Here is a 14,711-nt window from a genome sequence, read left to right on the forward strand (position 1 = left end):
AGATCCCTTTCTATTTTTTTTTTTAGGTAGGACACAGGCCTGTTTACATCTGCTAAATAGGTGAATAATAAATCTGATTGGGTCAGACCGATCATGAGAAAGGGGCCTAAGGCTGCTTTCACACTGATAAACTGCGATTCTCTCAAACCACAGGTGCAGCGCAGTGCAGCTGTGTATTTTTTGCAGGTTAGCTGCACTTTGCCGTAAACTTCTATTATATCCTGCAGGTGTGGCACACTTTCTGAAAGCGCAACAAACCCGCAGGTAATAACAGAAGTCTATGGCTCAGTGCTTCATTCCTCTACCAGCGACTTCATTCACAAAACTGTTGCTCTGGGACGGCGGTCGACATCCCGTGATCTGGGCTTGCCAACCTGCTATCCCAGAGCAGGAGGCCGAGGGCCACATCAGAGGGCTCCATGGGCCACATGTGGCCCCCGGGCCACTGGTTGGGCACCCATGCTGTAGAGAATATACACCTAGGAGATAATTTTCTACAAAGTAACGTGAGATAAATATTTGTAGTAAAATTTAAAAATTTGCTCCATTTAGAAAAATTGGTGAATCATCAGTGAAAGTATCATACATTTTGAGTGAAAACATTTCTAAATAGACCCCAAAGTCCTTATTTAATTTTAGTATTAACGCCTAAAGATTATTTAAAGTGTTAAAGTAGAATTCCAGCTTACACCCAACTAGTCTTAAAAATTTCTTCTCTATTAACACCCATGCTAACTAACCCGCGTAAAAATGCATATACACTATATTACCAAAAGTATTGGGACGCAGGGCCGATCCTAGGCAGAGTCCGCGGGGTGCTCCGCACCCAGGCGCCGCAGAGGTGGGGGCGCCAAAGCTCCAAAGTGCTCCCCTCCCTCCTCCTTGTCTGTGTCCAGAGGTGGAGCGCATGTAGCAGGTGCTGCGGTTCCCCACCACGCTTGCTCTCTCCACTGGCAACTGACAAGAGCGCATACCTCCCGCTGTCCCCGGAATCTGGGTTGGGTACCGTAGCGGAGCCTAGTACCGGAACACGTTCCGGTACTAGGCTCCACTAATTAATTTTGTCCGGTGCACGTGGAGCAGTCTCCTGTCTGCCCCGCCACCTCTGCGTGTGTCGGTTGTTCTGGGTTGGCCGGAGCTGCTGCCAATCATCCCGTGCACTCCCAGAAATGCTCTCCGAGTGCCACCCTCCTAGTAACCAAAGATGCAGGGATGCGTTTCGGCTTAGAGAGCCGTTGACAGGGGCATGAAATGCCCCTGTCAACGCTCTCTAAGCCAAAACGTTTCGGGTTTGCATTATAGCACCCCATACTGCTTTTATTTGTATTGTTCATGTGATCATAATTTTATATTTTGTATACCATTTAAAATAAAACCTGTCACGGTTTATTTTGACTTGCACAATTTGGAGCATCTTTTTTTCAATTTTTTCCACTTATCCTGCGAGCCCACTGGGGTTCTCCATTTATGTCCTGCAATTGAAGTTACATCCGTCCAGTTCCTGTGATCGGTGGTTTCCATCTCATCTGACTTGAATAGCCATCGCCGTCTGGGGAGTTCTTCTATGCAGAGATTCAGGTCCGCTGAGACCACTACGCTCACGAGACTCACTACGCTCACACCCTCTGGTAAGAGTACCCTATTTTACTTACCTCTTCTATGTGATGCTTTGATGACCCCTTCAGGCCTTGTACACACGAGCAGAGTCCGATGAAAACGGTACGCGGACCGTTTTCATCGGACATGTCTGCTGGGAGCTTTTGGTCTGTGTGTACACACCATCAGACCAAAATCCCCGCGGACAGAGAACGCGGTGACGTAGAAGACACCGACGTTCTCAAACGCGGAAGTGCAATGCTTCCATGCATGCGTCGAATCAATTCGACGCATGCGCGGAATTTCGGTCCGCTGGTTAGACGTACTAACCAGCGGACATGTCCGACGGACAGCTTTTCAGCGGACAAGTTTCTTAGCATGCTATAAACTTTTGTCTGCTGGAAACCTGTCCGCTAGACCAGAAAAGTGTCCGCTAGGCCCTACACACGGTCGGACACGTCCGCGGACCAGTTTCAGCGGACATGTTCGGTCGTGTGTACGAGGCCTTAGACAACCACATACTCAACGTTCATGTCAATGTTCCCATTCATCACTTCTCCTATGGAATTTAATTTGTACACGGAACTGTGTGATCTATTTATCAACCCAGTGTCACATTCATTGTGATATAGGGTCTTTACACAGACTTTATATATATTTTGTTTATAGGGTCTTCACACAGACGTTATACATATTTTGTTTGTATTCACTTTTGTGCCTTTATAATCATTGTGCACTATTGTTCTACCATTTTTGCTACTTTGTGTGTGTGCTTGCTGCTTTTTTTCACATATATGTTTGGTTTAGCGCCGTGTTTTCCCCTTTTTTCACAGGGCTCTGATGGGGGCCACCTGCTGGGGGGGCTCTGATGGGGGCCACCTGCTGGGGGGGCTCTGATAGGGGCCACCTGCTGGGGGGCTCTGATGGGGGACACCTGCTGGGGGGGGACTCTGATGGGGGACACTAATGAAGACTTCTTAGGGGAGCATCTCTGTGTTTGAGTCATTGCCATACAAACATTTGTAAAGGGGAGGACATAGTAAGGGGCGCCAGCAATATTTCTGCACCCAGGTGCCTGTGACCCTAGGATCGGCCCTGTTGGGACGCCTGCCTTTACACGCACATGAACTTTAATGGCATCCCAGTCTTAGTCTGTAGGGTTCAATATTGAGTTGGTTCACCCTTTGCAGCTATAACAGCTTCAACTCTGCACAGAGTTCTGACCTTAACCCGATAGAACACCTGTTGGATGAATAAGAGCGAAGACTATGAGCCAGGCATTCTTGTCCAACATCAGTGCTTGACCTAAAAAATGTGCTTCAAGAAGAATGGTCAAACATTCCCATAGACACACTCCTAGACCTTGTGGACAGTCTTCCCAGAAGAGTTGAAGCTGTTATAGCTGCAAAGGATGCGCCAACTCAATATTGAACCCAACGGACTAAGACTAGGATGCCATTAAAGTTAATGTGCTAGGAAAGGCAGGCGTCACAATACTTTTGGTAATATAGTGTACTTGCCTATTTTCATTCCACTCTGGTCCGGTCACATGATCTGTAGCACCCAGGGTGAGTTTGGGGGCCTGCACCCACATACACACTCATGTTGTATAGGGACACAGTGGCTCTATCCGTGCACTTGCAAGTCACAATCGGCTTCTATGGACTGCCATCATGCAATACCTCTACATCCCTGTGCAGGTCCATGTTTTCCCAGCAATGCAGTCCAGTGTCCTATGTCCCATTATACATTTTTCTTTACATTTACTTTCCACTATGTTGTGCAAGGGCCTGCCTAATTGCATACAAATTGAAAGTGTTTAGGTCTGACCTCATATTGGTTATATATGGTTTTGGGAAACTTGTACAAGAATATTGTATAATGTATGGCTAGCCTTAAGCCCTTTACATATGGGCTGTATGTTAGAAGACATTGGCCCTTTCAATGAAAACTGGCTGACATTTGGCCCGTGTGTGTGTGCCCGTGTGTCCAACAGAAGCTGGCTGTTTGGCTGGCTACTGTCGGATGAGAATGCAGGAAAACCAGCAGCCAAATGACTCTTGATCAGCGCTCTCAGCCAATAGGGGGGGGGGGGGTCCCCCTGTCAGAACACAACATCTCAGCGGGGAGATTGCTGTACTAACTTTGCACAGTTGGTACATCGGCTCCGACCGAAGATGGCAGTTTTTTCGACAAAATACTTGTAGCGTGTACCAGGCATAAGACTCTTCAGAAGTCATAAAAATCAACTCCCAAAAGCCATGAACATAGAAGCAAAAATAGATTTTCATGTTTTTTCGTTATCTGGTTCTGTTTACCACTGACCAATGTACAGTATATTTTTAAAAAGTCAGTGCAGCGAATTAGAATGCTCCAATCAAGGCTACGTATCTGCTTTGCAAGAACAAATGTAAGCTGATGAGTGGGATGTTTAGGCTATTGTTTGTACTTACCTAGATGCTCCATGGTTGCCATAGTATGGCTCATCATGGCTGTTCTTACAATTCTTCCCTTCCTCTCCCTTACATTGCTTGCAAAGGTTGGTTTGGGTTGCTCCAGGGATGCAGCTGACTGAGAAGAACTTTGACATGGCTGAATGAAAGTAAGTTCATTAACAGTCTGAATCAGAGGAAGGTGAACAAAATAATTAAATGAAATGTATTTATGTTATGTTTTATGTTGTTAAAGTTTTTTAAAAGTTATAAGTTTGACCCCTTTTCATCATAGTTGTTTAAAATTTGCTAACAACTTGTTAATACAGGTAAGTGTCTAAGAAACAGGAACAGGAATAATGGTGCTTCATGCAGGGCTAACAACAATCAAGGGAATTCAAAATGACCCCAACAGATTTCTGTTGCTACTTTAAGACCTACAAGTCGTCCAGAATACAGCCGCCAGACTAATAACGGGAAAAAAGTCTTAGGATTTTATCACCCAGTCCCTGAAGTCCCTCCATTGGCTAACCATAAAGTATCGGGTGACATTCAAGACACTCTGCCTCACTCACAAATGCACACAAGGAAAAGCCCCGCAATACCTATGCGAGAAAATACAACACTACAACCCTGGGCGGGCCCTACTGTCGACGAATCAATTCCTGCTCTGCATCCCCAAGACCTGCTACAAATCGAAAGGAGAATGAAGATTTTCAGTCCAGGGGCCACGGCTGTGGAACGTGCTACCAACGATCATCCGCATGGATGATAACCATCGCGCCTTCAGGAAAAAACTGAAGACCCACCTCTTCTGAAGGACAAGGACTACTCCGGATACAAGCACCTTGAGGCTATTTAGTTCGCATTTGTTAGCGCTATACAAGTTACTCACTCACTAAAGAACAACTAATCCAGCCATGTATTTGTGCCAGTGTTGCTAAAAGTACGAACACGTGTGGCAAATTCAGGTAGTTCTTACTACCGTCACTTTAAGAATCTGTCACTATGGCAGCGACAAATTCTTAAAGAATTATCACAAGTTTTCAAATTAGAAATATGACAGATTTCAACACAGCGCTGTATTACTGTCCCCATTAAGCTGTCTGCAGCCAAAAAAATTAAAAATGTTACAGGTGGTGCCATTACCCAAATATGGCAATGCCCATATTTGGGAAATTTCATGTCACTGAACACAGAATGTCAGCCATCACTCTCTCTGATGCAAAAATGGGAAGAAATTCTGGACAGCCGCACTCCAAAAAAGTTTTTGTCTTTTATTAAAAAATGGACATCAAAAATACATGCCACAGCAGAACAGAACGGACAGAAGAGCTGGCACGTTTCACACTAACAAACAGTGCTTAGTCATAGCTAATAATCACAGAAATGAATAATGCTTAAATACTATTTCATTTTGGACCATGTGACCAGAAATTTTGCTTAATTGATTGTTTGATCAATTGAATTCAATTGATCCCTGAAATTTTAGTCTTAAACAGCAAATATGATTATATAATGTGCCATAATCGATTCTATGTGCAAGAATATATGTGAAACATATAATAGGACTAAATGAATAAATCTAAATTGTGAACAAAATAGTATAATATATTATAATATAAATATGTGTACATACATGAGCCTCCATATGCCCATATAACAGTGAATGTATTGTATGTGTAAATATTCAATTAGTGAGTAGGTGAAGAGGTTAAAAAACATGGAAATAAATAAACGAACGAATAAGTAATTAAAGTGAACCTATGTAACTGTGTCTATTTACTTATCAAAACAAATGGGTGAATGTTGTTTATTCCTGACTCATCTTACTTATATATATTTAGATGGGTGGTGGACACATGAAAGGGTGGGATCTATGTTATGCTGTTATGCTCTGGTGGAGACCCCACTCCCTACATGTGTGTAAATACAATGTGTTAATAATAATAATAATAATAATTATGGTATAGGTCCCAGTGATATAAGAGTACAGAACCAAAGATAGGAAAAGATGGAAATCATAACTGTGTCAGTTAATTGATAGCCTATCCTATGAGTAAGTGGCGTGTACAGCCACGTAACGCGTAAGGAAAGGAGGAGAGCCGCTGGTGACGTCATCCCCGCTCGCGGCCGAGAGTGGAGGAGTTTGTTTATCTTTATGCTGTTTGTTATCTACTTAACTATGAGTGCATACGCTGTTAAATAAAATATCTTTGTTTAATGTTACTGCACTATGGAGACTATTTTTGCTTTTATGTTCTCCACTGGGGGCTTTGCATCCTCACTGTGAGCTTTTAGACATCACCTGTCTGGAGTCCTCCAAGCGATCAATCAGTGGTTTATATGGTGAGCGGGACTGGGAGCTGCTGCCATCTAATATTGGAAGGCTTGTATTTAAGCCAGCTGAGACATCACCTGTCTGGAGTCCTCTAAGCGATCGATTAGTGGTTTATCTGGTGAGCAGGACTGGGAGCTGCTGCCATCTAATATTGGAAGGCTTGTATTTAAGCCAGCTGAGGTGAGAGGCTGGTGAGAACGGGGTCACTCAGAGTGGAACAACTGTCAGTTTGTGGTGGATTGCTCGTGTCACTATACACTTCAGAAATTTAAATGGACATTGTTATTCTACTTTCTTTGCATGATATTGGACTTTATTTATTTATTGAGGAGCATTTTTTTGTGATTATTTCACCTACACAATTAATTGCATGAAGATTTGGTTAACATTTATTACATTGCACACTTGCACTTTATGTTATTATTGGATGCACTTTATCTATGCACATTAGTGCTTGTTCACAATATTTATTTATTCAATTGGATTCTTATATCCTTATTCATTATTCTTTGTTCCAGTCACACTGGATCATATCTATTTATTATTAATATTGGTTTTAAATTAGAAACACTTTATTAATTTTATCAATTGGTACTTATGTGCACAGAGACTCATTTTGAGAATTATAGCATGCCCACCTATCTTTATTATTAATTATTGAATGTTGCAGTGGACATTATTTTTCCACATACAGAGTTTATTTGATTTACTATTAATTGTATATTACTCTACAATTCATTTTATTTTATTTAGTGCGTCAGTACTTTGCTCTGGGTGGTATTTACATCACCTATGGTATTCCCTATTTTTTACATAAAATCACTCTTGTCACCCTCCACATTATCCGGTTGATGTTTGGTGGGCATTATCAAACTTGGAGTGAAACACATTTTTCTGACTCACAGGAATTGTTAGATTTATTTCCTTATACGTGATATTCATTATTACTATTCTATTCGTTAATTAGCAAGCGCCATTACACCCCCTCTTTTTAACCAATTACCAGTTAGTGTGGTTTTGCGCATTAGTTTCCCCAATTCACATATAAACATTGCTTTGTATCCCTTTTCCACTTTATGTAGATCAACTGCTCTTGGGCGTATGTCTTCTTTATGATGTCTTCTTTATGATCTCCTTTTTGCGAGTAATGGTTTACATCAGCTGAGCTGATGCTTCTTATAGACAGCAAACATTATTAAGTACCTTTTATCAATCAAAGTAGCTCTAAACCACACCTCCAAACTCATTTGATTAGTTAGACTCCAGATATGCAAACTACTGACTCCAATATTTTTTGTTTAAATCATTCTTCTATGGGTTCACTTTTTGGTACCTTTTCCTCCAGCACTGTGAATGTTTAATGGATGTGTTCAATAAAGACATGAGCAATTTGAATGGTTTGTGTGTTATCAGCTTTGTCTGTCTACTGTTGTGACTTAGATGAGGATCAGATCACATTTTATGGCAACTGTATGTTTCTCTCATTACATTTGCTTAAAGCGGAGGTTCACCCTAAAAAACATCTATATACCATTACATCCAGCATACTTCCGACATGTACAGTATGCTGGTATTTTTATTTATTTTTTGCTGTACATACCGTCTTATAGTTAGTTTTCACCCGGCTTCCGGGTTCTCACTCCCGCAGGGAATAGGCGTTCCTATGAAGAGGCGTAGATGATTGACGTGTGGATAAGGTGCGTCACGCGTTCCGAAAATAGCCGAACTGGGACTCGGTGCTATACAGCGCCTGCGCACAGACTTGGAGCCGTGTAGAGCTCACTGCGCAGGCTCCGTATAGAGCCGAGTCCCAGTTCGGCTATTTTCGGGAATGCGTGACGCGCCTTATCCGCACGTCAATCATCTACGCCTCTTCATAGGAACGCCTACTCCCGGTGGTAGTGAGAACCCGGAAGCCGGGTGAAAAAGAACTATAAGACGGTATGTACAGCAAAAAAAAAAAAAAAAATACCAGCATAATGTACATGTCGGAGGTATGCTGGATGTAGTGGCATATCATTGTTTTAGGGTGAACCTCCACTTTAAATCCTGAACCCATGAAACACATGCTACCTTTAGGGTAATTTACTATATTAATTTATTTTGGAATCAACAATAAAAACTTTCTATATGGTGAATTTTTTATTGGTCAAAAAAGCTAATGTTCTGAAAGAGAATCACTCTGCTTGTAATAAAAGCAGAGACTTACCAATTCCTTAGACAATGGACATTTCATGAATGTTTCATCAGAGCTACATATTGACCTCAGCTTCACTCTATCATGCTTTAGCCACTGCCACTTTGTACACTAGATGTAAGTTTTTATACCTTGTTGAATGGATTCTTTGGCAGGTCCATCCCAGGACAACAACTTCTTTTCAACAAGAACAGTCACAAGAGCTTTCCAGCCATCTGTCTTTGATACACCTGAGTGACAGGACCTCTTTCCCTTCAGCTGATTAAACTGGAATGTGCTGGACTTTTTCACCATAGCAACCGCATAATGGCACGTAGTAACCAAATCTACAGAATATAATATAGCTATGATTAATGAAATGCAACTTGAAGTGGTTTATTAATCCCTAAAGTAGAAATCCAGCCTATTTCTAGGCATAAACCTGTTCCCACCCCCTTCTAACTCCTATTCTATCTACCCTGTGAAAGTAAGATGTGTGTACTTACCTATTCTGAGAGCAATCCAGTCTGGTCACATGATCGCCCCAGCAGCCGCCCTCATTGAAGAGGAGGGGTCGCCAACAAAGGCTGCAGAGCCTGGGAGGTGATGCCACCCATAAGCTTACTAAGGGAAATCCATTGTTGGCTTTCTCTCCTCTAAACTGAAGCTGCCGCTAGGAGCCGGTCATGTAACCAGACTGGATCGCTCTCAGAATAGGTACGTTTACACATCTTCCTTTTACAGGGTCGATAGAATAGGATTTAGAAGGGGGAAGAAGTACAGTAGTGTATAATTGCAAAATATATGCACAAACATATAACACATAAGGGGGCAGATCCTCAAATAAATGACGCGGCGTATCTCTTGATACGCCGTGTAATTTCGAATTTTGCGCATCGTATCTTTGTTTTGGTATCCACAAAACAAGATACGACGGCACCTGTGTTAGATCCGACAGGCGTACGTCTTCGTACGCCGTCGGATCTTAGATGCAATTTTTCGGCGTCCGCTAGGTGGCGTTCCCGACGTAATCCGCGTCGAGTATGCAAATTAGCTATTTCCGACGATCCACGAATGTACGACCGTCCGTCATATTTTTTTACGTCATTTCCGTTCGGCTTTTTCCGGCGTATAGTTAAAGCTGCTATATGGTGGCGTACTCAATGTTAAGTATGGCCGTCGTTCCCGCATCTAATTTTGAAAATTTTACGTCGTTTGCGTAAGTCGTCCGTGAATGGGGCTGGACGCCATTTACGTTCACGTTGAAAACAATGACGTCCTTGCGACGTCATTTAAGAAAAGCACCCTGGGAGTTTTTACGGATGGCACATGCGCAGTTCGTTCGGCGCGGGGACGCGCTTCATTTAAATGAAACACGCCCCCTACCCACCCAATTTGAATTCCGCCGCGAGAGATACACTACGCCGCCGTAACTTACGGCGCAAATTCGTTGAGGATTCAAACCAAAGCCAAGTAAGTTACAGCGGCGTAGCGTATCTTACATCTGCGCCGGGCGCAGTGGATGTATGTGGATCTGCCCCACGGTCTTTTACATTAAGCTGACCTCTTTTATGTGTATATTTAAAAAGAAAAAACTATGACTAAACTTCCTCACAAATCCTTGTTTGAAACAACCCTAACCCCCAATTTACAATGTGTAAATGACCAATCTAATGCTGCGTACACACGACCGTTTTTCATGACGAGAAAAATTTAATTTTTTAAATTGGTTGTGAAAAATGGTCATGTGTAGGCTCCAGAGCATTTTTTGCGACGAAAATGGGCATTAAAAATTTAGAACCTGCTCTATTTTTTCTCGTTGTTTATCACGTCGTCTTTTTTCTCGTCGTGAAAAACGGTCGTGTGTAGGCTTTAACGACAGGGAAAAAAACGTGCATAATCAGAAGCAAGTTATGAGAAGGGAAATTTGCATTATCAACCCAAAGGGTGGTGCCATTCGAATGGAACTTCCCCTTTATAGTGCCGTTGTACGTGTTGTACGTCACCGCGCTTTGCTACAGCATTTTTTATCACGATTGTATGTATGCAAGGCAGGCTTGAGAGGAATCACGTCGAGAAAAACGTAAATTTTGACATGAATAACTGTCGTGTGTACGCGGCATAAGATCTAGAAAACAGCATTGTTCATCCACAATAAAGATAATCTGAGGGCATGATAAAGTTGTAAAATTAATATGATTTCTTTTTCCATGATTCCCAATTAAGTGAAAACCCCCTCATTTATATCCTGTGGCAGTGAAACTCTCTTCTTGCACTGCATTTCTCAATATGAAATGAATGCTTTAGAGGCAGAACTTTGTTGTGTGTCTACAAAATGGACAATTTTAACCTGCATTTACCTGAGCTAATTTGCAGAGAAGCTCATTTGCACTAGTCCTATAAGCAGAGATTTCAGGGGGGCACACAGACACCCAAACACTTTTTATTAATTGGGCTCCTACACCTAGAACCAAGCTACTACCAGAATAGGATGATAGTGTAGTGATAAAGAGTGAGAAAACTGTTTCTTTAATCCATCAACCCCCTAGCACTGGTTCGCCTAATGTAGCTTCTGATCTTTTGATCCTAGACTAGAGAGACCACATGGGGAGGGAGGCAGCAGAAAAACTTGGCCTAGGAAAGAGTGAATTATAATTCCAATCTTGCCTGCAAGACAATATCTTGCTTTTCTAAGCCCACACTAACCAAATACCTCTCCCAAGTTGATCAAAATGATAATGTGAATATAAGAATATTTATGACAGGGATACGCAGAGAAGTTGTAACATTAAGTATTACCGTGTTTTTCACATGTAACTGGTATTTTTCCAGGTGGAGTTTTTGTGCCAGCAATCTCTTCACCGATTTCATTAACACACCAGCTGTACCCGGTGCTGCCATGGAACTGCTGTGGTTCATAATTGCCCTTTTCATCACACTGGGGAACAAAACGACCTAACACTATCTCGTCTCCTCCGAGAGCTACCTGACGTTCCTTCAGGCATTTTGGCAATTCTGTTAACATAAACAGGAAAACAGATATCACTAAGAACACATTCATAAGTGTTTAAATGTCCAGAAACAGTAGCAGTGTAACAATGGCACTGTTCTATTGCTATGAAAATGTATTAAAGTGTATCTAAACCCAACCACCTAAATCCAACGTTGTGCACCCGTCTTTGTATGTAATGGTAAAAAATGAATTCTTTTTTGAACATGCACTGATTTAAATTAAATGAAGTGTATCCACAGCCATTTCCTTTGCTATAGCAACAAGGCTTAGTCAGTTTAGCTTTAGCACTGTCACCCTTTTCTTTGTATTTTTGAACTTTATTACAAATAGTGATGCTAATGCGCATTGTACTAACATGTTCTGCTGTGGTTACCATAGTAAACTTGTGATGTACAACCACTTCTAGAGTGTACCCTTATCAATTTTAATTCCTAGTAACTAGCTTTTCATTGGCTTAAAAATAAAAAATGTAATCCAATTATACTCAGTACTTTATAAAACTGAGTATTCTTTTGTGAAAGTTTAGTTCTACTTGACCATTTAGCTTGAAGTTCCAAAATGCTCAACATCAAACTCTTTTGAATATGCTTGTTCACACCTGAGAATAAAGTCACTTGAAGCTTGTAGCTCAAAAAAGTACATGAGCTTCTTATGAACTCCAAGATTTAAGTGTTTTTGGCTCCAGTAGACTTTAATGGGAATGAATAAAAGTGCACAAAGCACTGCAAAAACATGTACATCGAGTGTTTTTCTTCATTGGCCAAAAAATAAAATACACTCAACCCTCAAGCAAAAACAGCGAAAAATGCCTGTACAGACACTAAAAAAAAGAAACCTATAAAAACAACCAAAGACGCTGAGCTCAAGTGTGAATGCAACCTTTGAGCCATGCAAATTCCAATGGTTTGTCAGATTGTGAGCATGCATTTTTAGGTCTCTTGTACACTGCTGCTGATAAACGGACGTTTAGGAGCAGTTGGGTGTTTTATTCAGCAGCCCCTGAACTCTCCTCTGTTATCTTATCTGTACATGTACAGTGAGTAGTTTATAGTTGTTTAGAGTCGAATATATTTTATTAGCATATTGATAAAACATAATACCATGACATGAACGAGGCATGGAGGACAATTACATAGAATAAACAACAGGGATTACATGGTGCGCAAGTAACAGTGCCAGATCCCAAGGAGGGTGCAGGTAATCATCATTTAAGGTATACATTGAAGTTAGAACAATTTACACCATTAAATATCAGAACCTGGAAAAAACATATCCGGGTATAAAATAGAAATAAGGGAGAAACAGGTGCAGAGGAAAGTACAGAGGAAGAAAAAAGGGGGTAGAGGAGGAGGAAGAAGAGGGGAGAGGGTGGAAGAGGGTATGCAGGCCAACTGCAGGGGAGAGGGCGGGAGGTGGGGGATACTGGGCATAGCGAGATGTAATAGTCCCACATAGCGGATTCATGAGACACATCAAAGCTGACTGTAAGATTCTAACCTCGCTTTCAGGGAATCAGAAGTAGAGTAGTCTATCCAGAGAAGCCAGAGGAGCTTAAATTTATCGAAGGTATCCTTGTCTAAGGCGATCATCTCCTCCATGCGCATGATATTATTGACCAAGGGGCAGATCCACAAAGCGAGTACGCCGGTGGATCTACTGATACGCCGGCGTACTTTCAAATTTCCCGCGTCATATCTTTGTTTTGAATCCTCAAAACAAGATACAACGGCATCTGGGTTAGATCCGCTGGGTGGGGTTCCCGCCGTAATCCGCGTCGAGTATGCAAATTAGCTATTTCCGACGATCCACGGCCGTCGCATTCTGTTACGCCGTCTCTAGTCTTTTTCCGGCGTATAGTTAAAGCTGCTGTTTGGTGGCGTATAGTTAAACCTGCCATGTTAAGTATGGCCGTCGTTCCCGCGTTTAATTTGAATTTTTTTTTTTCGTTTGCGTAAGAATCTGGATGTCCGTGAATCGGGATGGACGTAATTTACGTCCACGTCCAAAAAAATGACGTCCTTGCGACGTCATTTAGCCCAATGCACGACGGGAAATTTAGGGACGGCGCATGCGCAGTTCGTTCGGCGCGGGGACGCGCTTCATTTAAATGAAACACGCCCCCCTACTCGCCGATTTGAATTAGGCCCCGTTACGCCGCGAGAGATACACTACGCCGCCGTAACTTACGGCGCAAATTCTTCCAGGATTCGAAACAAAAAAAGTAAGTTACGGCGGCGTAGCGTATCTCAGATACGCTGCACCGGGGCAGATCTTTGTGAATCTGCCCCCAAGATATAGTTGTTTAGAGGCAGTTGAGTCTAGAGGCATTTTTTTTAAAGCAAAAAAATTGCATTCAGGACGGAAGTTTGCATTTAAAACTCTAAATGCCTGTACAAAAGTGCAAACGCAGAGAGAGATTTTTCCTGCATTTTAGGCATTTGGGAGGGGTATACTGATCAGTACAATCTGTTATGTGGAAAAAACACTTCTAAACTAAATCCCTCATGAACGCTGCTAAACGTGCATAAACGCGGCTTGTCAAAGTGGAAAAACTGACATTTTTAAACGTCGGTTACTAGCTGTCAAGTTCCAGCATTCAGAATAGATTTTCAGATGTCCTGTGTACATTAAGCCTAAGAGATAACATTGTCATGTCATAAGTTTGCTATTTTTTATTCAATAAATTCTAATAATCATAAAATTATTATATATATATATGAGTCTCATAGAGAGTGTATAAACTTTCTTTCGAGACAGACATTTCCAGCATACATTTGGGTAGCTCCACCCTCACTCCTACCCCATAGGACCCCATTCCCATAAATGTTGAGGCTGAGACAGAGGCCATGTTTCTTTTTTTTCCCTCCTCACTCATAGGACCAATTTTTTTTTAAGTCTTCCTACCTTTTGGAAGTGTCAGTGGCCTGATCTCAGGTGGGAGCAGTTATGGGGATGTAAGGAGGGTCCTGTGGCATCCAGAAGTCTTCCAGGATGGCTTGAGTGGTCACTGAGTCCCCAGTTATCAATGGGGTGGGGTTATGCTATGCCACACATATGCAGAGGAATGGAGAGTGGGCCCTGCCATCGGTGGGCATTTGTATTGGCCGGGGGCCCTGCTATCAGCAGGTGGCTGTTAAGTATGCCCAGTGTTGA

At 42.1% G+C, this 14,711-nt stretch overlaps 1 protein-coding gene across 1 annotated transcript in view; it reads right to left on the bottom strand.

The window, feature by feature from the left end:
- LOC120936434 (saxiphilin) overlaps positions 1–14,711 on the bottom strand; it is a 63,143-nt gene that overhangs the window by 35,416 nt on the left and 13,016 nt on the right. The window contains exons 5-7 of the mRNA XM_040348753.1: positions 11,345–11,560; positions 8,698–8,892; positions 4,050–4,188 (exon numbers count right to left, since the gene is read on the bottom strand). Of these exons, the coding sequence (XP_040204687.1) occupies positions 4,050–4,188; positions 8,698–8,892; positions 11,345–11,560 (550 nt within the window). The remainder of the gene's footprint in view (positions 1–4,049; positions 4,189–8,697; positions 8,893–11,344; positions 11,561–14,711) is intronic.

Source organism: Rana temporaria, chromosome 4 (genome assembly GCF_905171775.1).
Source record: "Rana temporaria chromosome 4, aRanTem1.1, whole genome shotgun sequence".
In the NCBI taxonomy this organism is placed as follows: Eukaryota; Metazoa; Chordata; class Amphibia; order Anura; family Ranidae; genus Rana; species Rana temporaria.